This window comes from Carcharodon carcharias, assembly GCF_017639515.1.
Source record: "Carcharodon carcharias isolate sCarCar2 chromosome 29 unlocalized genomic scaffold, sCarCar2.pri SUPER_29_unloc_17, whole genome shotgun sequence".
In the NCBI taxonomy this organism is placed as follows: Eukaryota; Metazoa; Chordata; class Chondrichthyes; order Lamniformes; family Lamnidae; genus Carcharodon; species Carcharodon carcharias.
Window position 1 is genome coordinate 260,700 of NW_024470662.1, and position 24,436 is coordinate 285,135.

The window sequence follows — 24,436 nt, forward strand, 5'->3', positions numbered from 1 at the left end:
GTACAGCAAGCAGTTACAAAGGCAAATGGCATGTTGGCCTTTACTGCAGGGGATTGGAGGACATGAATAAAGAAATCTTGCTGCAGTTGTACAGGGTTTGGTGAGGCCACATCTGGAATACCGTGTGCAGTTTTGGTCTCCACATGTAAGAAAGGATATATCTGTACTGGAGATGGTAGTGTGAAGGATCACCAGGTTGGTCGCTGGGCTGAGGGGGTTGGCCTTTGATGAATTGGGCTCATGTTCTCTGGGGTTTAGGAGAATGTGAGGCGATCTCATTGGAACGTATAAAATTCTGAAGGGGTTTGATAGGCACTGAGAGATTGTCTCCGCAGGTCGGGGAGTCTAAAACAGGGGGGCACAGTCTCAGCATAAGGGGCCGATCATTTAGGACTGAGATGAGGAGAAATTTCTTCACTCAAAGGATTGTGGATCTTTGGAATTCTCTACCCCAGAGGATTGTTGATGCTCCATCATTGAATATATTTAAGGTTGAAATAGACAAATTGTTGGTCTCTCAGGGAATTAAGGGACATGTGGAGTGGGGGCAAATGGAGTTGAATCCCAAGGATCAGCCATGATCATATTGAAAGGTGGAGCAGGCTTGATGAGCTGTATATAGCTCCTGCTCCTTTCTCTTATGTCCTCGTTGCCTACTGCTCTGCAATTTTCATTGAGTCGGACCAGGTTTTTAAAGAGTCATGATTCACAGCCCCTCAGAGGAGTTGTGAACACTAGTCTGTATGAGAGGACCATTTAAAAATGTTCAAAAGGTCCTCCTCATGACCCCCATGCCAAGGGTAGAACCCCCCACCCATCCCCCATGGCCCTTCATGCCCCTTATGCCAAGCTATGGCATTTCTATGCTCACTGACTTCATTATGTATGCTTGCCCAAAAGCTCAGAAATCCCTTACTCATCTTGCAGCACCTGAGTCCCAGAGAAAACGTTGTTTGCTTGACAGCTCTGTCTCTCTGATCTCTGCCATCAAGGTAACAATGTTTATTACTCAAACACAATCTGTAACCTCATGGCCCAGCATATCCCCACTCTACCATTACCATCAAGTCAGGGGATCAACCCTGGTTCAATGAAGAGAGCAGGAGGACATGTCAGGAGCAGCACCAGGCATACCTAAAAATGAGGTGTCAACCTGGTGAAGCTATAACACAGGACTACTTGCATACCAAACAGCATAAGCAGCAAGTGATAGACAGAGCTAAGCGATCCCACAACCAACGGATCAGATCTAAGCTCTGCAGTCCTGCCACATCCATTGTGAATGGTGGTGAACAATTAAACAACTCACTGGGGGAGGAGGCTTGAGAAGGTAGGGGTGAGCTGCCTTCTTGAACCGCTGCAGTCCATGTGGTGTAGGTACACCCACCGTGCTGTTAGGGAGGGAGTTCCAGGATTTTGACCCAGCGACAGTGAAGGAACTGTGATATATTTCCAAGTCATGAGGATGAGTGACTTTGTCCTTATCTTTCGAAATGGTAGTGGTCATGGGTTTGGAAGGTGCTGTTGAAGAAGCCTCAATGAATTCCTGCAGTGCAGGACTTATGAAACCTTTGAAGGATTTAAAAGCCCCTTAAACCCTCTTTGCAAATTGGCATCGGAAAAGTCAATTCCTTACTTATCACCGAATGCAAATTTCAACCCAATTTATTATCTTTATGTAGCCCAAGCCAATAAAAATGATTTTGTATCTTAGTTTAAGTTTTTCTAATTCTCATATATCCAGCCATTGGAATTTCATGAGCCACTCTCAAAATGTACTTCTGGTACTCAGATGGTATCACTACTTTGTGCACTATCACCCACTTTTCGTCTACTGAAACATGAGGCAGTCTCCACTTCCTCACTAACGCATTGTTCTTCATGTGATAACACTCTGGAATGCATTCTGCCTCAGTTTTGGGATGAGCTGCCTGCTATAACTGCTTTAAGCCAGGATCCTACTCCACTAACTCCACTAACTTCAAGGAACTCAACACCACAGCCTCATCCCCTCTGATCTTCTCTTTCTGAGTAATCTTTTCAAAGAAAGATCCAGCCAGCTGAGGGTCAGCATCCTCCCCTTGTCTTATAAATTCACCCTCTTGAAGTTTGTGCATCTGTGATCTTGTCACCACACAATCTGGAAACAATTCAGGGGGCTCTTTCTGTAAAACCTCTGTTGATTGTATCTCAACTGATTCCTCTACTACAGGAGGCATCATCAATATTGGTGATCCAGCTTTCTCATTCCCTAGGATAAACTGAACACCTGAAATGGGAACTTTCTCTACCACTCCAACAATCACCTCTTCTGTTTTCAAATTACTCCTTAAATTTAAATTTATATAATGAAATAGACCTAAACTCTCCATGAATTCCACTACCAATTTATCCTGCAATAACACTTCTGGGCAGCAGATGGCACTATCTCACAATATTAATGACTAGTTAGACCCTCTTAAAAATCTTTCCTGCTCTTCCTGGAAGACATGGAATATCTTTCGTTTTGCGTAGAAAATCTTTAAATATCTCTGAAACTTGCCCTTCAGAACTTCTTTGCAAACACGTTCCCACCTCCCTGGCTGACACTGACTTTTCCTTTCTCACCTGTACAAAGGTGACTGGTTTGTCCTGTACTTGGGTCTCGGAACCCACAGCACTTTTACTTACAGAACTCTTCTGAGTTTCTATCACTGCAATTGCTTTCCCATTTAATCTCCAACAGTTTGATCTTGCATGTCCAACGTTGTTCACCTTTCTTCCTTCACCTCTACCTTCTACCTTTCCAACGTTAACTGGGTCCTTGTTACTAGCACTCTCACCATCACTAGGTAAAGCATTTTCCTACTCGTCCATTTCCCATTGAAGCTTTTTGTTTCTATTTCCTTTAATCTATCCTTTTCCTTTCAAATTGTTTCCATTTTCCTTTTTGCTTTTCTTCCAATTCAAATCTTTTCAGTTCCATTTCTTTGTCAAGTTCAAACTTCTGCCTTTCTCTGTCACTTTTGATAACAAGTTGCTTCATTTTCTACTAAGGTCTTCCTAGCCCCAGCTGTGAGAGAATAGTTCTAGGTATCTCTTCCTCCAACTGTAAGTGCTGAGTCAGTACTTAAACTCTATCAGCCTCAGGAAAGTCTGCTTTGATTTCTACCTGCACTGCGTCTGCTAGCTCTTTCTGCTAGGTTTTAGTCCGAGATTTCAAACACTCTACAGTCACACCTTCCATTCCCAGAAAAGCCTTGGCACTTGCCAAAGCTGTGTTGCAGTCCAACCACTTTAAAAAATCCCTCAACACAAAACTCCTGAGCTGATAACTCTCCTCATATTCGTTATCCTTTAAATCCATAAACCCAATTCAACCAAGGAATTTTAAATCCCACAAAGAGCCCCCGAATTTGTTACACCCACAGCTGGAGTTATTCACTGAGCCGGCCAAATCCCAGAAGGAGGTTTGACTTACTGGTCGTAGCTCTTTTTTGTTTGAAAATGAGAGGAAAACTACTGATCCCAAAAGCATAAAAACCCAGTAACACTCTTAGGGTTTTAAAAGTAAAAGATTTATTAACAAGAAGAAAAAAAACTTAAACACACAAAGATTAAAATTACACATTTCAAATGGCCTTACAAAACATTCCCCCAAAACACACACGTGGTCAGAACACACATGTAAACTACATGGTAACAGCTCCCTTAAAGATTATTAACCTTAAAAATCCAGTAATATTACCCAAAGCAAAAAAACTGGGGCTGCTTTAATAAAGTATACCACACGACTTCTCACTCTCTTCCACTCTGCTGTGGAAACCTGAAGGGAGTTCAGAAACAGGCTGCTTTCTGGAAACAACGATGTTTCTGGCTTGGAACTGAGTGGCTGCTTCAAAATCACAACGTTGCTCAGCACAGCGCTGGTTTCAGGACATCTCCCACACACAGTCCCATCAACTCAGCTGAACACCTCCCTTAAATATCCCACCTGTACAGCCACCTCAACTCAATTAAACATCTCCCTGTTTTCCCCTTTCATCCTAGGCCCCATTGTCCTCTTTGAACTCAAATTTTCCAAAATATAAAAATCTTTCATGTTTCCCTTTTGCCTCCACCATCAGGTCAAATAAAAGTTAATAAGCTTCCCTTGTTACTTATGCAATTTTTGTAAGCTGTAAGAGTCCCTTGAATTCCTTATGAAAGTTGACAACTAAAAACTCAAGACCTTACCTATCAACTAATGTAAATTTGAAAACCCAACTTATGTATTTCTAATTCCAACTTCACCATAGCCTCTCATTACACATGCATGCATCTAGCGCCTTTACCTTACCTCTCCCAGTTCCCTCAAACAAGCTGTCTTACTAACCTTCCCCCAATTTAATTACCCATGGACACACACACACACACACACACACACAAACACACTCTCTCTCTCTCTCTCTCAAACATTCTTTACAGAATGCCTCCAGATTCCCACAAATATTTTTGAAAGTAACATCCATCTTCACACAGTACAGCTACAACATTGGCACCTACCCGGTTATGTGGGAAATTGTCCAGCTATGTCTTTTACACAAAAAGCAGGACAAATCCAACCCGGACAATTATTGCCCCATCAGTCTACTCTCCATCATCAGTAATGGAAGGGGTCATCGACAGTGCTATCAAGCTGCACTTGCTTAGCAATAACCTGCTCACTGATGCCCAGTCTGGGTCCCACCAGGGCCACTCAGCTCCTGACTTCATTACAGCCTTGGTTCAAACATGCACAAAAGAGCTGAACTCCTGAGGTGAGGTGAGAGTGATTGCCCTTGACATCAAGGCAGCATTTGACCGAGTGTGGCATCAAGGAGCCCCAGCAAAACTGGAGTCAATGGGAATCAGGGAGAAAACTCTCCGCTGGTTGGAGTCATACCCAGCACAAAGGAAGATGGTTGTGGTTGTTGGAGGTGAATCATCTCAGCTCCAGGACATCACTGCAGGAGTTCCTCAGGGTAGTGTCCTCGGCCCACATCTTCAGCTGCTTCATCAATGACCTTCCTTCCATCATAAGATCAGGAGTGGGGATGTTTGCTGATGATTGCACAATCTTCAGCACCATTCACAACTCCTCAGATACTGAAGCAGTCCTTGTCCAAATGCAGCAAGACCTGGACAATATCCAACCTTGGGCTGACAAGTGGCAAGTAACGTTCACATCACAGGCAATGACCATCTCCAATAAGAGAGAATCCAACCATCGCCCCTTGATGTTCAATGGCATTACCATCACTGAATCCCCCACTATCAACATCCTGGGGGTTACCATTGACCAGAAACTGAACTGGACCAGCCATATAAATCCTGTGGCTACAAGAGCAGGTCAGAGGCTGGGAATCCTGTGGTGAGTAACTCACCTCCTGACTCCCCAAAGCTTGTCCACCATCTACAAGGCACAAGTCAGGAGTGTGATGGAATACTCCCCACTTGCCTGGATGAGTGCAGCTCCCACAACTCTCAAGAAGCTGGACACCATCCAGGACAAAGCAGCCGCTTGATTGGCACCCCATCCACAAACATTCACTCTCTCCACCACTGACACACAGTAGCAGCAGTGTGTGTACCATCTACAAGATGCACTGCAGGAAAACACCAAGGCTCCTTCGACAGCACCTTCCAAACCCACGATCACTACCATCTAGAAGGACAAGGGCAGCAGACACATGGGGAACACCACCACCTGGGAGTTCCCCTCCAAGTCACTCACCATCCTGACTTGGAAATATATCGGCCGTTCCTTCACTGTCGCTGGGTCAAAATCCTGGAACTCCCTCCCTAACAGCACTGTGGGTGTACCTACACCACAGGGGACAAAATCCTGGAACTCCCTCCCTAACAGCGCTGTGGGTGTACCTACACCACACGGACAAAATCCTGGAACTCCCTCCCTAACAGCGCTGTGGGTGTACCTACACCACACGGGACAAAATCCTGGAACTCCCGCCCTAACAGCATTGTGGGTGTACCTACACCACACAGACAAAATCCTGGAACTCCCTCCCTAACAGCGCTGTGGGTGTACCTACACCACACGGACAAAATCCTGGAACTCCCTCCCTAACAGCACTGTGGGTGTACCTACACCACACGGACAAAATCCTGGAACTCCCTCCCTAACAGCACTGTGGGTGTACCTGCACCACAGGGACAAAATCCTGGAACTCCCTCCCTAACAGCGCTGTGGGTGTACCTACACCACACGGACAAAATCCTGGAACTCCCTCCCTAACAGCACTGTGGGTGTACCTACACCACAGGGACAAAATCCTGGAACTCCCTCCCTAACAGCGCTGTGGGTGTACCTACCTTCTCAAGGGGCAATTAGGGATGGGCAATAAATGCTGGGCCCAGCCAGTGATATCCACATGCTGAGAAATGAAGAAAGAGATAATACAGGACTAAGTAATTTCAAGTGCTTTCAGTGTTTATTATTGATACTTTAAAGGTCCTGGATAATTGACACTTTTATTATGATTTTGCTTGAAATTGGGGGCATAAGGGACCATGGTGGGTGGGTGGGGTGCCATAGCTTGGCATGGGGGGATGAGGGGCCATTGGGGGCAGGTGGGTACATGGTGTTGGGCATGGGCAGTATGTGAGTGGTGAGGGCTGGAGGACCATTATAATCAGATAAAGGCCCACAGCAGCAAGGTTAGCATTTTACAGAGTCCGCTCTCCACCCGGCAGCCCCTGTGGCTGCTTCTCAGCCTGGCTGGTCCTGCTCCAGCCACAGCTGTCTCCCCAGCAATGAAGATCGAGCCGTTGTGGGTGTTTCTCCTGAGGTGGACGAGCTAAAGTGGGAATTTTCTCAGCTTCCAGTGTCCACATCAAAGCTAAAAATCCAACCCATTCTCTTTGGTCTAGAGATCGAGATTGAGAATAAAGAACTACTTGCAATGTGCATCTGAACATGTTTCAAATATACAGAATTAGTTTCAATAATTGTTTGACTGTGATGGCAGACAGAGAACAAAGTTCCAAATAACAGGAAGAAGGATGTCGAACTTTGTTTTGTGATTGATGAAGGAACGTTGATCAGGTCACTAGAAGATACCCCATGGAATAAAAGGGGCACTAGCGATGTGGATACAAAATAGGAAGCAGAGAGTAATGGTCAATGGGTATTGTTCGGGCTGGAGGGAGGTTTGTAGTGGAGTTCCCCAGGGGTCAGTATTGGGACCCATGCTGTTCCTGATATATATGAATGATCTAGACCTTGGTGTGCAGGGGACAATTTCAAAGTTTGTGGATGATACAAAGCTTGGGAGTGTTGTGAACTGTGAGGAGGACAGTGTGGAACTTCAATAGGACACAGACAAGTTGGTGGAGAGGGCAGATAGGTGGCTGATGGAGTTCAATGTGGGGAAGTGTGCGCTGATGCATTTTGGCAGGAAGAACATGGACAGACAATATAAAATAAGGGGTGATATTTTGAAGGGGTTGCAGGAGCAGAAAGAGCTGGGGGTAAATGTGCTTAGATCATTGAAGTTGGCAGGACAGGTGGAGAGAGCAGTTAATAAAGTATATAGCATCCTGGGCTTTATTAATAGGGACACAGAGTACAAGAGCAGGGAGGTTATGCTGAATTTATATAAGACACTTGTTAGACCTCAGCTGGAGTATTGTGTACAGTTCTGGGTGCCACATTATAGGAAGGATGTGAACACATTGGAGAGAGCGCAGAAGAGGTTTACAAGAATGGTCCCAGGGATGAGAAACTTCAGCTATGAGGATAGATTGGAGAGGTTGGGACTGTTCTCCTTGGAGAGGAGAAGGCTGAGAGGAGATTTGATAGAGATGTTCAAAATCATGAGGGGGCTGGACAGAGTAGATAGGGAGAAGCTGTTCCTGCTTGTAAAAAGATCAGGAACGACAGGGCACAGATTTAAAGTGATTTGCAAAAGGAGCAAATGTGAGGTGAAAAAAATCTTTTTCACACAGCGAGTGGTTGGGGTCTGGAATGCGCTGCCTGTAAGTGTGGAGGAGGCAGGTTCAATCGAGGCACTCGAGAGAGCAGTGGATGATTATTTGTATAGAAACAATGTGCAGGGGTACAGGGAAAAGGCAGGGCAATGGCACGAGGTCATAATGCTCATATGGAGAGCTGGTGCAGACACAATGGGCTGAATGGCCTCCTCCTGTGCTGTTAAAATTCCGTGATTCTGTGACGATTATTGCTGCGATGTCAGAACACAATATGAAACTCAGACTTTCTGATAGCCGAGTGATGAGATCAGTTGAAATTAGGTCACTTTGGCCTCTAACTATTGCTTCCTTGCTGCTAACACCACCTACTGTACATGATACAAATGAGATCGCATCTTAAGTTCTACTGTTGCCCCCCTCTCATCTCAGAACCGGGACAAGCCCCAGTTCCTCAGCTCGAATTTACGTTGATGTACAGGGAACCTCTGAGGGAGTGCTGCATTGTTGAAGTGCTAAACTTCAGATACGAAGCTGTGATACCCTAATCTCTAGGCACAGCCCCTCAGTCACCAGCGAGAGCAGATCACGTGGTCATTTTGCACAGTTACTGTTTGTGGAACTTTGCTGTGAGCAAATGGGCTGAAATAACAGCACAAAGTGTACTTGAGAAAAGCATTTTGAATGGAAACACTTTTAGCATATCCTCGAAAAGCGTGGTGAGCTTCTGGAAGTGAATGTTTCTATTACACAAGGACACTCTGTGGATTGTGGCATTTTCCACTACATACCCACGTTTAAAGATCCTCAGAAAAGGTGATGTTGTCTGGCTGACGCTATTCCTCCACCTGCACTGCTGTACAGTTCTCTTTACTCTCTGATGTAATGGCCAAGTAATCCGAGCTGTGCGGAAAAGCAAAACATTACCCAACACTTACCATTGAGTCACACTTAGCACAAACACAGCGATTTAGATCGATCTGTAAATGTGAATTGTTTCTTGTGGGGTTCTGCTTTTTCCAATGGCCCATGTTTTGAAGAGAATAAATTCACCTGTTTATTTGCTTCGCTATGTGGGCTCCATTGGTTGAAAAACCTGCTCTCCTGGTGTATTTTTCAATACGACAATCATTACAATTTTGGCCATCTCCAAAATCGATTTAACCTACTCAGGGGGAGATGGTAGCCTAGAGCTCATATCACTGGACTCGTAATTCAGGGGACATGGGCTTCAATCCCTTCGTGGTAGCTGGAATTGGGACAATGAAACTCATCATTTGTCATAAGAACTCATCTGGTTCACGAATACTCTTTAGGGAGGGAAATCTACCATCCTTACCCAGTCTGGCCTACATGTGACTCCGGATCTGCAGCAATGTGGTTGATTCTAGAATGACCCAGCAAGACGTTCAGTTCAATGGCCGTTAGGAATGGGCAATATATGTGGCCATGCCAGTGATGCACACATCCCATGAGAAAATAATTTTAAAATTCATCTCCCACACAATTGCAGCTACTTCACTTACATCCTGTTCAGTTTGTGTGCTAAATTTAACACTGTGGTGAATAAGGCAAACCTTCAGGGATGATAATATACCCTTGTCCCACCACATTACAGTAGAAGGTATATGGGTTGGCCCTAGATTGCACCTGGCCAGTTTGTTAGATAGATATATCAGATTGTATGCTCAAGCTAAATAACAAGTCTGTCTTATAAGTTAACAAAGGTCAGCAGATAACTTTCAAGTATTCCTGGAACCAAAACGGCGCAGTGTTACAATGTTTAACATCCTTTAAATCCTGAATTGGTATTAGAATATTAGAATACATCCCAATGGTAAGACAAAACCAGAAAGAGGTAATTCAGCCTCCCCCTGTTCAGTGGCTTCTCAAAGATCTAGCTCCATGACCATTAAAATAACTTACCGAACAAAACTTTCAATCTTGTTTCCATATTTTCCATTGACTCCTCCCAGCACTGATAGCTTTTTGAGGGAGAATATTCCGGATTTGCACACCCCATGACGTGAACGAGTCTTTCCTGACATAACCCTGAATTACTTCAGTCTGAGTTTAAGGCCTTTCCTCCCTTATCCTGGACTCACTCCTTCCCCAGTCCCAAAGCAAATAGCTTCTCTCTAGCGACCCTATTGAATCCTTTCATCATCTTAATCCCCTCAATTAGATTGCCCCTTAATCTTCAAAATGTCCTCGCAAACAAGGGTCTTACTAAACATGGTCTTGTGGATGAAACCTGGTTGCCAGGTGGTGACACTGTCCTGAAGCTATTACTTTATGTAACATTATTGAAAAATATTTTTCTTTTAAAATAGAGATTTAGTTTGTAGGTGTGTCTTAATTGGATTAAAGCCAGAGAGTCTGGGTGTTTTGATGGGTCCTAGTTTTGATATGGAAGAGAGATAGTGTGCATTTGGATTTTTTGAATAGAGCATTCGAGAAGTGGGGTGAAAGTGGACACCTATCTAGCAGCTACCAAGCAATCTGTTTGTATTACTAATCAAATTGGTACTGTGAAAGGGGTTTTATTGTTAGAGAGGTTTAGTTCAGAGGTTGTTGATACAATGGGAATTTACATTCAATGGGTAGTGGTTGGTATAACTTCAGCAGTTTTTGAGTGTGTAGGGCAGATGCAATGTGAGATGAAGAGCAGCTGTAAACCTCCAACTGGCTCCACTGGAACCAAAGTGAAAAGAACCTCATTTTGAATTTGTCAGGTGAAAATGCTTTCCCTGGTGTTTTCTAAGTCTATGGGTTGCTGTTGCCTTAATAGAGATTAATTTGAAAATTTGTTCAAAATTATGATAGTAGTAATTTGTAGCCATGTGTATACATATTTTAACCTGTGTAAATTCATAAAAAGTTTCAATTAGTTTAACATAAAGCCTCGAGAGATGGTGTTTTGATTCCTGAGCTTAGAGTCACATCTCAAGCATAACATGTAAAATGATAGGTTATGACAGTTGTTTAAAGTTTCCCTCTGGGATTTCTAAATAACTCCGCTTCACCAACTGCATCGATTATAACAGCCAGCTTGTCAATTCAGAGGCAACTCATATAAAGGCTGGTCACAAACATATTTCAGATGTAACTCTTGCAATGAACAGAGATAGGAAACTCTGAAAGCACAATATGCAACTTAAATTGCAGTAAGGGTAAAATATCTGAGGTTTCTTTTCAAACTGCTTCTGCTATACATCATTGCCAATAGGATTAAGCATCTTTGAGCTGTTAGCAACAAACACTAAAGACACTTTCAGTGCTCCCCTGTATTCTGAAGCAACACATTTAATACATAGTTCATTTGCCACACTTCTGCATGTCAATGTCTGATGAGAATTCTATCAAACTGCCCAGTAAACAATGGACCTGAGCCACATCTGTCACGTCCATTGCCAAGACTGAACTTGGCTCCAATGGCTCCCAATTCCACTGTTACTTTGATACTCACGCATTTTCTTGAATAGCTTCCTCCCCAGCTGCTGCAATCTTTTTATAACAGTAAAGCATCTCTGCAAACAGCCACAACGTCAGGACTACATTCAGAAAGTACATCATAATTTCTCCAATGATGGACGCGAGTTTTTTGTTTTCTGGATAAAAACAAAAGGTGTATCAAATAAAAATGACCAAACATTTAAGCGGCCAGAAAAATCACCAGAATCTCCAACAAGGTTAACATCAGCTAAGGGAAAAAACTGGGGAGTGTCCCACAGCATCTACAAACAGGATGTGGGCATTGCTGGCTAGGCCAACAATTATTACCCAACCCTAATGGCCCTTGAGAAGGTCATGTAGAGCTGCCTTCGAATCCTAAATCCAATCCTAATCCTAAACCCATCCTAATCCTATCCCAATCCCAAACCTAAACCCAATCCCTATCCTAAACCCATCCTAATCCTAAACCCAATCCCTGTCCTAAACCCATCCTAATCCTAAACCCAGTCCCAATCCTAAACCCATCCTAATCCTAAACCCAGTCCCAATCCTAAATCCAATCCGAATCCTAAACCCAATCCAAATCCTAAACCCATCCTAATCCTAAACCCAGTCCCAATCCTAAATCCAATCCTAATCCTAAACCCAATCCTAATCCTAAACCCATCCTAATCCTAAATCCAATCCTAATCCTAAACCTATCCAAATCCTAACCCAATCCGAATCCTAAACCAATCCTAACCCTAAACTCAATCCTAATCCTAAATCCAATCCTAATCTTACATCCAATCCTAATCCTAAACCCACCCTAATCCTAAACCCACCCTAATCCTAAACCCACCCTAATCCTAAAAACAATCCTAATTCTAAACCCAATCCTAATCCTAAACCCATCCTAATCCTACATCCAATCCTAATCCTAAACCCAATCCTAATCCTAAACCCAATCCTAATCCTAAATCCAATCCTAATTCTAAACCCAATCCTAATCCTAAACCCATCCTAATCCTAAATCCAATCCTAATCCTAAACCTATCCAAATCCTAACCCAATCCGAATCCTAAACCAATCCTAATCCTAAACCCAATCCTAATCCTAAATCCAATCCTAATTCTAAACCCAATCCTAATCCTAAACCCATCCTAATCCTAAATCCAATCCTAATCCTAAACCTATCCAAATCCGAACCCAATCCGAATCCTAACCCAATCCTAACCCTAAACTCAATCCTAATCCTAAACCCACCCTAATCCTAAACCCACCCTAATCCTAAAAACAATCCTAATCCTAAACCCAATCCTAATCCTAAACCCAATCCTAATACTAAAACCAATCCTAATCCTAAAACCATCCTCATCCTAAACCCAATCCTAATCCTACATCCAATCCTAATCCTAAACCCATCCTAATCCTAAATCCAATCCTAATACTAAACCCAATCCTAATCCTAAACCCATGCTAATCCTAAATCCAGTCCTAATCCTAAACCCAATCCTAATCCTAAACCCAATCCTAATACTAAAGCCAATCCTAAGGCTAAATCCAATCCTAATCCTAAACCCATCCTAATCCTACATCCAATCTTATTCCTAAATCCAATCCTAATCCTAAACCCATCCTAATCCTAAACCCAATTCTAATTCTAAACCCATCCTAATCCTACATCCAATCCTAATCCTAAACTCAATCCTAGTCCTAAACCCAATATAAATTTTAAACCCAATCCAAATTCTAAACCCAATCCTAATCCTAAACCCATCTTAATCCTACATCCAATCCTAATCCTAAACCCAATCCTAATCCTAAACCAATCCTAATCCTAAACCCAATCCTAATCCAAACCCCAATCCAAATCCTATCACAATCCGAATCCTAAACCCAATCCGAATCCTAAACCCAATCCTAATCCTAACCACAATCCAAATCCTAAACCCAATGCGAATCCTAAACCCAATCCTAATCCTGAACCCAATCCTAATCCTAAAACCCACGTGAATCCTAACCCCAATCCTAATCCTAACCCCAATCCTAATCCTAAACCCAATTCTAATCCTAAACCCAATCCTAACCCTAACCCCAATCCAAATCTTAAAAACCCAATGCGAATCCTAAACCCAATCTGAATCCTAAACTCAATCCTAATCCTAAACCCAATCCTAATCCTAAAACCAATCCTAATCCTAACCCCAATCCTAATCCTAACCCCAATCCTGATCCTAACCCCAATCCTAATCCTAACCCCAATCCAAATCCTAAACACAATGCAAATCCTAAACCCAATCTGAATCCTAAACCCAATCCTAATCCTAAAACCAATCCTAATCCTAAACCCAGGTCTAATCCTAACCACAATCCGAATCCTAAACCCAATCGGAATCCTAACCCCAATCCGAATCCTATTCCAATCCGAATCCTATTCCAATCCTGATCCTAAACCCAATCCTAATCCTAAACCCAACCTGAATACTATACCCAAACAGAATTCTATCCCAATCCGAATCCAAATCCCAATCCTAATCCTATCCCAATCCGAATCCTAACTCCAATCCGAATCCCAACCCCAATCCGAATCCTAACCCCAATCCGAATCCTAACCCCAATCCGTATCCTATTCCAATCCTGATCCTAAACCCAATCCGAATCCTAAACCCAACCTGAATACTAAACCCAAACAGAATTCTATCCCAATCCGAATCCAAATCCCAATCCTAATCCTATCCCAATCCGAATCCTAACCCCAATCCTAATCCTAAACCCAACCTAATCCTAAACACAATCCTAATCCTAAAACCAATCCTAATCCTAAACCGAACCTAATCCTAACCCCAAACCTGATCCTAAACCCAATCCTAATCCTAACCCCAATCCGAATCCCAACCCCAGTCCGAATCCTAACCAAAATCCAAATCCTAACCCCAATCCAAATCCTAAACACAATGCGAATCCTAAACCCAACACGAATCCTAAACCCAATCATAATCCTAAAACCAATCCTAATCCTAAACCCCATCCTAATCCTAAACCCCAATCCGAATCCTGAACCCAATCCTGATCCTAAACCCAATCCGAATCCTAAACATAATCCGAAACCCAAAACCAATCCGAATCCTAACCACAATCCGAATCCTAACCCCAATCCGAATCCCAACCCCAATCCTAATCCAAACCCCAATCCTAATCCTATCACAATCCGAATCCTAAACCCAATCCTAATCCTAACCCCAATCCAAATCCTAAAAATCCAATGCGAATCCTGAACCCAATCTGAATCCTAAACTCAATCCTAATCTTAAACCCAATCCTAATCCTAAAACCAATCCTAATCCTAACCCCAATCCTAATTCTAACCCCAATCCTGATCCTAAACCCAATCCTAATCCTACCCCCAATCCAAATCCTAAACGCAATGCGAATCCTAAACCCAATCCGAATCCTAAACCCAATCCTAATCCTAAAACCAATCCTAATCCTAAACCCAATTCTAATCATAACCCCAATCCGAATCTTAAACCCAATCCGAATCCTAACTCCCATCCGAATCCCAACCCCAATCCGAATCCTAACCCCAATTCAAATCCTAACCCCAATCCAATCCTATCCCAATCCTGATCCTAAACCCATTCCTAATCCTAAACCCAACCTGAATACTAAACCCAATCTGAATTCTATCCCAATCCGAATCCTAATCCCGATCCTAATCCTATCCCAATCCGAATTTTAATCCCAATCTGAATCCTAAACCCAATCCTAATCCTGAACCCAATCCGAATCCTAAAACCAATGCGAATCCTAACCCCAATCCTAATCCTAAATCCAATCCTGATCCTAACCACAATCCAAATCCTAAACCCAATCCGAATCCCAACCTCAATCCGAATCTTAACCCCAATCCTGATCCTAAACCCACTCTGAATCCTAAACCCAATCCTAATCCTAATCCCAATTCAAATCCTAAACCCAATCCTGATCCTAACGCCAACCCTGATCCTAACCCCAATCCGAATCCTAACCCCAATTCGAATCCTAACCCCAATCCAATCCTCTCCCAATCCTGATCCTAAACCCATTCCTAATCCTAAACCCAACCTGAATACTAAACCCAATCTGAATTCTATCCCAATCCGAATCCTAATCCCGATCCTAATCCTATCCCAATCCGAATTTTAATCCCAATCTGAATCCTAAACCCAATCCTAATCCTGAACCCAATCCGAATCCTAAAACCAACGCGAATCCTAACCCCAATCCTAATCCTAAATCCAATCCTGATCCTAACCACAATCCAAATCCTAAACCCAATCCGAATCCCAACCTCAATCCGAATCTTAACCCCAATCCTGATCCTAAACCCACTCTGAATCCTAAACCCAATCCTAATCCTAATTCAAATCCTAAACCCAATCCTGATCCTAACGCCAACCCTGATCCTAACCCTAATCCAAATCCTAACCCCAATCTGAATCCTAACCCCAATATGAATCCCAACCCCAATCCGAATCCTAAACCCAATCCGAATCCTAACCCCAATCTGAATCCTAACCCCAATCCGAATCCTATCCCAAACCGAATCCTAACCCCACTCCTGATCCTAACCCCAATCTGAATCCTAAACCCAATCCAAATCCTAAACCCAATCTGAATCCTAAACCCAATCCGAATCCTAACCCCAATCCTAATCCTCTCCCCAATCCTAATCCTAACCCCAATCCGAATCCTAATCCCAATCTGAATCCTAACCCCAATCCTAATCCTATCCCTAATCTGAATCCTAAACCCAATCCTGATCCTAAACCCAATCCGAATCCTAAACCCAATCCGAATCCTAACCCCAATACGAATCCTAAACCCAATCCTGATCCTATCCCCAATCCGAATCCTAACCCCAATCCTAATCCTATCCCCAATCTGAATCCTATCCCAATCCAAATCCTAAACCCAATCCTAATCCTAACTCCAATCCAAATCCTAACCCCAATCCTAATCCTAAACCTAATCCTGATCCTAACCCCAATTCTAATCCTAAACCCAATCCTGATCCTAACCCCAATCCAAATCCTAAACCCAATCCTGATCCTAACCCCAATCCAAATCCTAAACCCAATCCTGATCCTATCCCCAATCCAAATCCTAAACCCAATCCTGATCCTAACCCCAATCCAAATCCTAAACCCAATCCTGATCATAACCCCAATCCAAATCCTAATCCCAATCTGAATCCTAACCCCAAACAGAATACTAAACCCAATCCGAATCCCAACCTCAATCCAAATCTTAACCCCAATCCGAATCTTAACCCCAATCCTGATCCTAAACCCACTCTGAATCCTAAACCCAATCCGAATCCTAATCCCAATCCGAATCCTAAACCCAATCCTAATCCTAACCCGAATTCAAATCCTAAACCCAATCCTGATCCTAAATCCAATCCTAATCCTAAATCTAATCCTAATCCTAAACCCATCCTAACCCAAATCCAATCCTAATCCTAAACCCAATCCTAATCCTAAACCAATCCTAATCCTAAACCCAATCCTAATCCAAAACCCAATCCTAATCCAAATCCCAATCCTAATCCTATCACAATCCGAATCCTAAACCCAATCCTAATCCTAACCACAATCCAAATCCTTAACATAATGCGAATCCTAAACCCAATCCGAATCCTAAACCCAATCCTAATCCTAACCACAATCCAAATCCTAAACCCAATGCAAATCCTAAACCCAATGCAAAGCCTATCCCAATCTGAATCCTAAACCCAATCCTAATCCTGAAACCAATCATAATCCTAAAGCCAACGTGAATCCTAACCCCAATCCTAATCCTAAACCCAATCCTAATCCTAAAACCAATCCTAATCCTCACACAAATCCTAATCCTAACGCCAACCCTGATCCTAACCCTAATCCGAATCCTAATCCCAATCTGAATCCTAACCCCAATATGAATCCCAACCACAATCCAAATCCTAAACACAATCCGAATCCTAACCCCATTCTGAATCCTAAACCCGAATCCAAATCCTAAACCCAATCCGAATCCTAACCCGAATCTTGATCCTAAACCAAATCCGAATCCTACCCCAATCCGAATCCTAACCCCAATCTGAATCCTAACGCCAATCCGAATCCTAACCCCAATCCAAATCTTAAACCCAATCCTAATCCTAACCCCAATCCGAATCCTAAACCCAAACCGAATCCTAACCCCAATCCGAATCCCAAACCCAATCCGAATCCTATCCCAATCTGAATCCTAAACCCAATCCAAATCCTATCCCAATCCGAATCCTAAACCCAATCCAACTCCTAAACCCAATCCAAATCCTAAACCCAATCCTAATCCTAATCCCAATCCTAATCCTAAACCCAACCCGAATCCTAACCACAATCCGAATCCTAAACCCAATCCGAATCCTATCCCAGTCCAAATCCTAAACGCAATCTGAATCCTAACCCCAATCCCAATCCTATCCCAATCCGAATCTTAAACCCAATCCGAATCCTAAACCCAATCTTAATTCGAAACCCAATCCTAATCCTAAACCCAATCCTAATCCTAAATCCAATCCTAATCCTAAACCCATCCTAATCCTACATCCAATCCTAATCCTAAATCCAATCCTAATCCTAAACTCAATCCTAGTCCTAAACCCAATCTTAATTCTAAACCCAATCCTAATCCTAAACCCAATCCTAATCCTAAACCCAATCCTAATCCTAAACCCAATCCTAAACCTAAACCCAAACCTAATACTATCCCAATCCGAATCCTAAACCCAATCCTAATCCTAAACCAATCCTAATCCTAAACCGAATCCTAATCCAAACCCCAATCCTAATCCTATCACAATCCGAATCCTAAACCCAATCCGAATCCTAAACCCAATCCTTATCCTAAAACCAATCCTAATCCTAAACCCAATCCTAATCCTAAACTAAATCCTAATCCTAACCCCAATTGAAATCCTAAAAACCCAATGCGAATCCTAAACCCAATGTGAATCCTAAACTCAATCCTAATCCTAAACCAATCCTAATCGTAAACCGAATCCTAATCCAAACCCCAATCCTAATCTGATCACAATCCGAATCCTAAACCCAATCCGAATCCTAAACCCAATCCTAATCCTAAAACCAATCCTAATCCTAAACCCAATTCTAATCTTAACCCCAATCCGAATCCTAACCCCAATCCGAATCCTATCCCAATCCTGATCCTAATCCCAATCCTAATCCTAAACCCAACCTGAATACTAAACCCAATCCGAATTCTATCCCAATCCGAATCCTAATCCCAATCCTAATCCTATCCCAATCCGAATCCTAATCCCAATCTGAATCCTAAACCCAATCCTAATCCTGAACCCAATCCTAATCCTAAAACCAATGCGAATCCTAACCCCAATCCTAATCCTAAATCCAATCCTGATCCTAACCACAATCCAAATCCTAAACCCGATCCGAATCCCAACCTTAATCCGAATCTAAACCCCAATCCGAATCTTAACCCCAATCCTGATCCTAAACCCACTCTGAATCCTAACCCCAATCCGATTCCTAATCCCAATCACAATCCTAAACCCAATCCTAATCCTAATCCCAATTCAAATCCTAAACCCAATCCTGATCCTAACGCCAACCCTGATCCGAACCCTAATCCGAATCCTAATCCCAATCTGAATCCTAACCCCAATATGAATCCCAACCCCAATCCGAATCCTAAACCCATTCCGAATCCTAACCCCAATCTGAATCCTAACCCCAATCCGAATCCTATCCCAAACCGAATCCTAACCCCAATCCTGATCCTAACCCCAATCTGAATCCTAACCCAAATCCTGATCCTAAACCAAATCCGAATCCTATCCCAATCTGAATCCTACACCCAATCCAAATCCTAAACCCATTCTGAATCCTAAACCCGAATCCAAATCCTAAACCCAATCCTAATCCTAACCCCAATCCGAATCCTAACCCCAATCCGAATCCTAACCCCAATCCGAATCTTAAACCCAATCCTAATCCTAACGCCAATCCGAATCCAAAACCCAATCCGAATCCTATCCCAATCCGAATCCTAAACCCAATCCGAATCCTATCCCAATCCAAATCCTAAACCCAATCCAAATCCTAAACCCAATCCAAATCCTAAACCCAATCCGAATCCTAAACCCAATCCTAATCCTAACCACAATCCAAATCCTAAACCCAATCCTAATCCTAATCCCAATCTTGAGCCTGAACCCAACCCGAATCCTAACCACAATCCGAATCCTAAACCCAATCCGAATCCTAACCCCAATCTGAATCCTAAACCCAATCCTGATCCTTTCCCCAATCCTAATCCTAAACCCAACCCTGATCCTAACCCCACTCTGAATCATAACCCAATCCTGATCCTAACCCCAGTCTGAATCCTAACCCAAATCCAAATGCTAACCCCAATCTGAATCCTAAACCCAATCCGAATCCTAACCCCAATCCTAATCCTCTCCCCAATCCTAAACCTAACCCCAATCCGAATCCTAAACCCAATGCTGATCCTAACCCCAATCTAAATCCTAACCCCAATCCTAATCCTAAACTCAATTCTAATCCTAAACCCAATCCTGATCTTAACCCCAATCCGAATCCTAACCCTAATCCGAATCCTAACCCCAATCTGAATCCTATCACCAATCCGAACCTAAACCCAATCCTGATCCTAAACCCAATCCGAATCCTAAACCCAATCCTGATCCTGACCCCAATACTAATCCTAAACGCAATCCTGATCTTAACCCCAATCCGAAACCTAACCCCAATCTGAATCCTAACCCCAATCCTAATCCTAAACCCAATCCTGATGCTATCCCCAATCCTAATCCTAAACCCAATCCTGATCCTAACCCCAATCCTAATCCTAAACCCAATCCTGATCCTATCCCCAATCCTAATCCTAAACCCAATCCTGATCCTTTCCCCAATCCTAATCCTAAACCCAACCCTGATCCTAACCCCACTCTGAATCATAACCCAATCCTGATCCTAACCCCAGTCTGAATCCTAACCCAATTCCAAATGCTAACCCCAATCTGAATCCTAAACCCAATCCGAATCCTAACCCCAATCCTAATCCTCTCCCCAATCCTAAACCTAACCCCAATCCGAATCCTAAACCCAATGCTGATCCTAACCCCAATCTAAATCCTAACCCCAATCCTAATCCTAAACTCAATTCTAATCCTAAACCCAATCCTGATCTTAACCCCAATCCGAATCCTAACCCTAATCCGAATCCCAACCCCAATCTGAATCCTATCACCAATCCGAACCTAAACCCAATCCTGATCCTAAACCCAATCCTGATCCTAAACCCAATCCTGATCCTAACCCCAAAACTAATCCTAACCCCAATCCTAATCCTAACCCCAATCTGAATCCTATCCCCAATCCTAATCCTAAACCCAATCCTGATCCTAACCCCAAAACTAATCCTAACCCCAATCCTAATCCTAACCCCAATCTGAATCCTATCCCCAATCCTAATCCTAAACCCAATCCTGATCCTATCCCCAATCCTAATCCTAAACCCAATCCTGATCCTAAACCCAATCCGAATCCTAAACCCAATCCGAATCCTAACCCCAATCCGAATCCTAAACCCAATCCTGATCCTTTCCCCAATCCTAATCCTAAACCCAACCCTGATCCTAACCCCACTCTGAATCATAACCCAATCCTGATCCTAACCCCAGTCTGAATCCTAACCCAAATCCAAATGCTAACCCCAATCTGAATCCTAAACCCAATCCGAATCCTAACCCCAATCCTAATCCTCTCCCCAATCCTAAACCTAACCCCAATCCGAATCCTAAACCCAATGCTGATCCTAACCCCAATCTAAATCCTAACCCCAATCCTAATCCTAAACTCAATTCTAATCCTAAACCCAATCCTGATCTTAACCCCAATCCGAATCCTAACCCTAATCCGAATCCTAACCCCAATCTGAATCCTATCACCAATCCGAACCTAAACCCAATCCTGATCCTAAACCCAATCCTGATCCTAAACCCAATCCTGATCCTAACCCCAAAACTAATCCTAACCCCAATCCTAATCCTAACCCCAATCCTAATCCTAACCCCAATCTGAATCCTATCCCCAATCCTAATCCTAAACCCAATCCTGATCCTATCCCCAATCCTAATCCTAAACCCAATCCTGATCCTATCCCCAATCCTAATCCTAAACCCAATCCTGATCCTATCCCCAATCCTAATCCTAAACCCAATCCTGATCCTATCCCCAATCCTAATCCTAAACCCAATCCTGATCCTAACCCCAGTCTGAATCCTAACCCAAATCCAAATGCTAACCCCAATCTGAATCCTAAACCCAATCCGAATCCTAACCCCAATCCTAATCCTCTCCCCAATCCTAATCCTAACCCCAATCCGAATCCTAATCCCAATCTGAATCCTAACCCCAATCCTAATCCTATCCCTAATCTGAATCCTAAACCCAATCCTGATCCTAAACCCAATCCGAATCCTAAACCCAATCCGAATCCTAACCCCAATCCGAATCCTAAACCCAATCCTGATCCTATCCCCAATCCGAATCCTAACCCCAATCCTAATCCTATCCTCAATCTGAATCCTATCCCAATCCAAATCCTAAACCCAATCCTAATCCTAACTCCAATCCAAATCCTAACCCCAATCCTAATCCTAAACCCAATCCTGATCCTAACCCCAATTCTAATCCTAAACCCAATCCTGATCCTAACCCCAATCCAAATCCTAAACCCAATCCTGATCCTAACCCCAATCCAAATCCTAAACCCAATCCTGATCCTATCCCCAATCCAAATCCTAAACCCAATCCTGATCCTAACCCCAATCCAAATCCTCAACCCAATCCTGATCATAACCCCAATCCAAATCCTAATCCCAATCTGAATCCTAACCCCAAACAGAATACTAAACCCAATCCGAATCCCAACCTCAATCCAAATCTTAACCCCAATCCGAATCTTAACCCCAATCCTGATCCTAAACCCACTCTGAATCCTAAACCCAATCCGAATCCTAATCCCAATCCGAATCCTAAACCCAATCCTAATCCTAACCCGAATTCAAATCCTAAACCCAATCCTGATCCTAAATCCAATCCTAATCCTAAATCTAATCCTAATCCTAAACCCATCCTAACCCAAATCCAATCCTAGTCCTAAACCCAATCCTAATCCTAAACCAATCCTAATCCTAAACCCAATCCTAATCCAAAACCCAATCCTAATCCAAATCCCAATCCTAATCCTATCACAATCCGAATCCTAAACCCAATCCTAATCCTAACCACAATCCAAATCCTTAACATAATGCGAATCCTAAACCCAATCCGAATCCTAAACCCAATCCTAATCCTAACCACAATCCAAATCCTAAACCCAATGCAAATCCTAAACCCAATGCAAAGCCTATCCCAATCTGAATCCTAAACCCAATCCTAATCCTGAAACCAATCATAATCCTAAAGCCAACGTGAATCCTAACCCCAATCCTAATCCTAAACCCAATCCTAATCCTAAAACCAATCCTAATCCTCACACAAATCCTAATCCTAACGCCAACCCTGATCCTAACCCTAATCCGAATCCTAATCCCAATCTGAATCCTAACCCCAATATGAATCCCAACCATAATCCAAATCCTAAACACAATCCGAATCCTAACCCCATTCTGAATCCTAAACCCGAATCCAAATCCTAAACCCAATCCGAATCCTAACCCGAATCTTGATCCTAAACCAAATCCGAATCCTACCCCAATCCGAATCCTAACCCCAATCTGAATCCTAACGCCAATCCGAATCCTAACCCCAATCCAAATCTTAAACCCAATCCTAATCCTAACCCCAATCCGAATCCTAAACCCAATCCGAATCCTAACCCCAATCCGAATCCCAAACCCAATCCGAATCCTATCCCAATCTGAATCCTAAACCCAATCCAAATCCTATCCCAATCCGAATCCTAAACCCAATCCAACTCCTAAACCCAATCCAAATCCTAAACCCAATCCTAATCCTAATCCCAATCCTAATCCTAAACCCAACCCGAATCCTAACCACAATCCGAATCCTAAACCCAATCCGAATCCTATCCCAGTCCAAATCCTAAACGCAATCTGAATCCTAACCCCAATCCCAATCCTATCCCAATCCGAATCTTAAACCCAATCCGAATCCTAAACCCAATCTTAATTCGAAACCCAATCCTAATCCTAAACCCAATCCTAATCCTAAATCCAATCCTAATCCTAAACCCATCCTAATCCTACATCCAATCCTAATCCTAAATCCAATCCTAATCCTAAACTCAATCCTAGTCCTAAACCCAATCTTAATTCTAAACCCAATCCTAATCCTAAACCCAATCCTAATCCTAAACCCAATCCTACACCTAAACCCAAACCTAATACTATCCCAATCCGAATCCTAAACCCAATCCTAATCCTAAACCAATCCTAATCCTAAACCGAATCCTAATCCAAACCCCAATCCTAATCCTATCACAATCCGAATCCTAAACCCAATCCTAATCCTAACCACAATCCAAAACCTAAACCCAATGCGAATCCTAAACCCAATCCTAATCCTGAACCCAATCCTAATCCTAAAACCAACTTGAATCCTAACCCCAATCCTAATCCTAAACCCAATCCTAATCCTAAAACCAATCCTAATCCTAAACCCAACCCTAATACTAACTCCAATCCTGATCCTAACCCCAATCCTAATCCTAACCCCAATCCAAATCCTAAACGCAATGCGAATCCTAAACCCAATCCGAATCCTAAACCCAATCCTAATCCTAAAACCAACCCTAATACGAAACCCAGGTCTAATCCTAAACACAATCCGAATCCTAAACCCAATCCGAATCCTAACTCCAATCCGAATCCCAACCCCAATCCGAAACCTAACCCCAATCCGAATCCTAACCCCAATCTGAATCCTAACCCCAATCCTGATCCTAA

General features: G+C 43.0%; 1 protein-coding gene across 1 annotated transcript in view; it reads right to left on the minus strand.

The window, feature by feature from the left end:
- Nucleotides 1-24,436, minus strand: part of LOC121274011 (sodium channel subunit beta-1-like) — a gene marked incomplete at its 5' end in the record, with an annotated part of 88,634 nt that overhangs the window by 3,405 nt on the left and 60,793 nt on the right. Inside the window, 2 exons of the mRNA XM_041181140.1 lie at nt 8,742-8,853; nt 11,420-11,561. Coding sequence (XP_041037074.1) covers nt 8,787-8,853; nt 11,420-11,561 — 209 coding nt within the window. The remainder of the gene's footprint in view (nt 1-8,741; nt 8,854-11,419; nt 11,562-24,436) is intronic.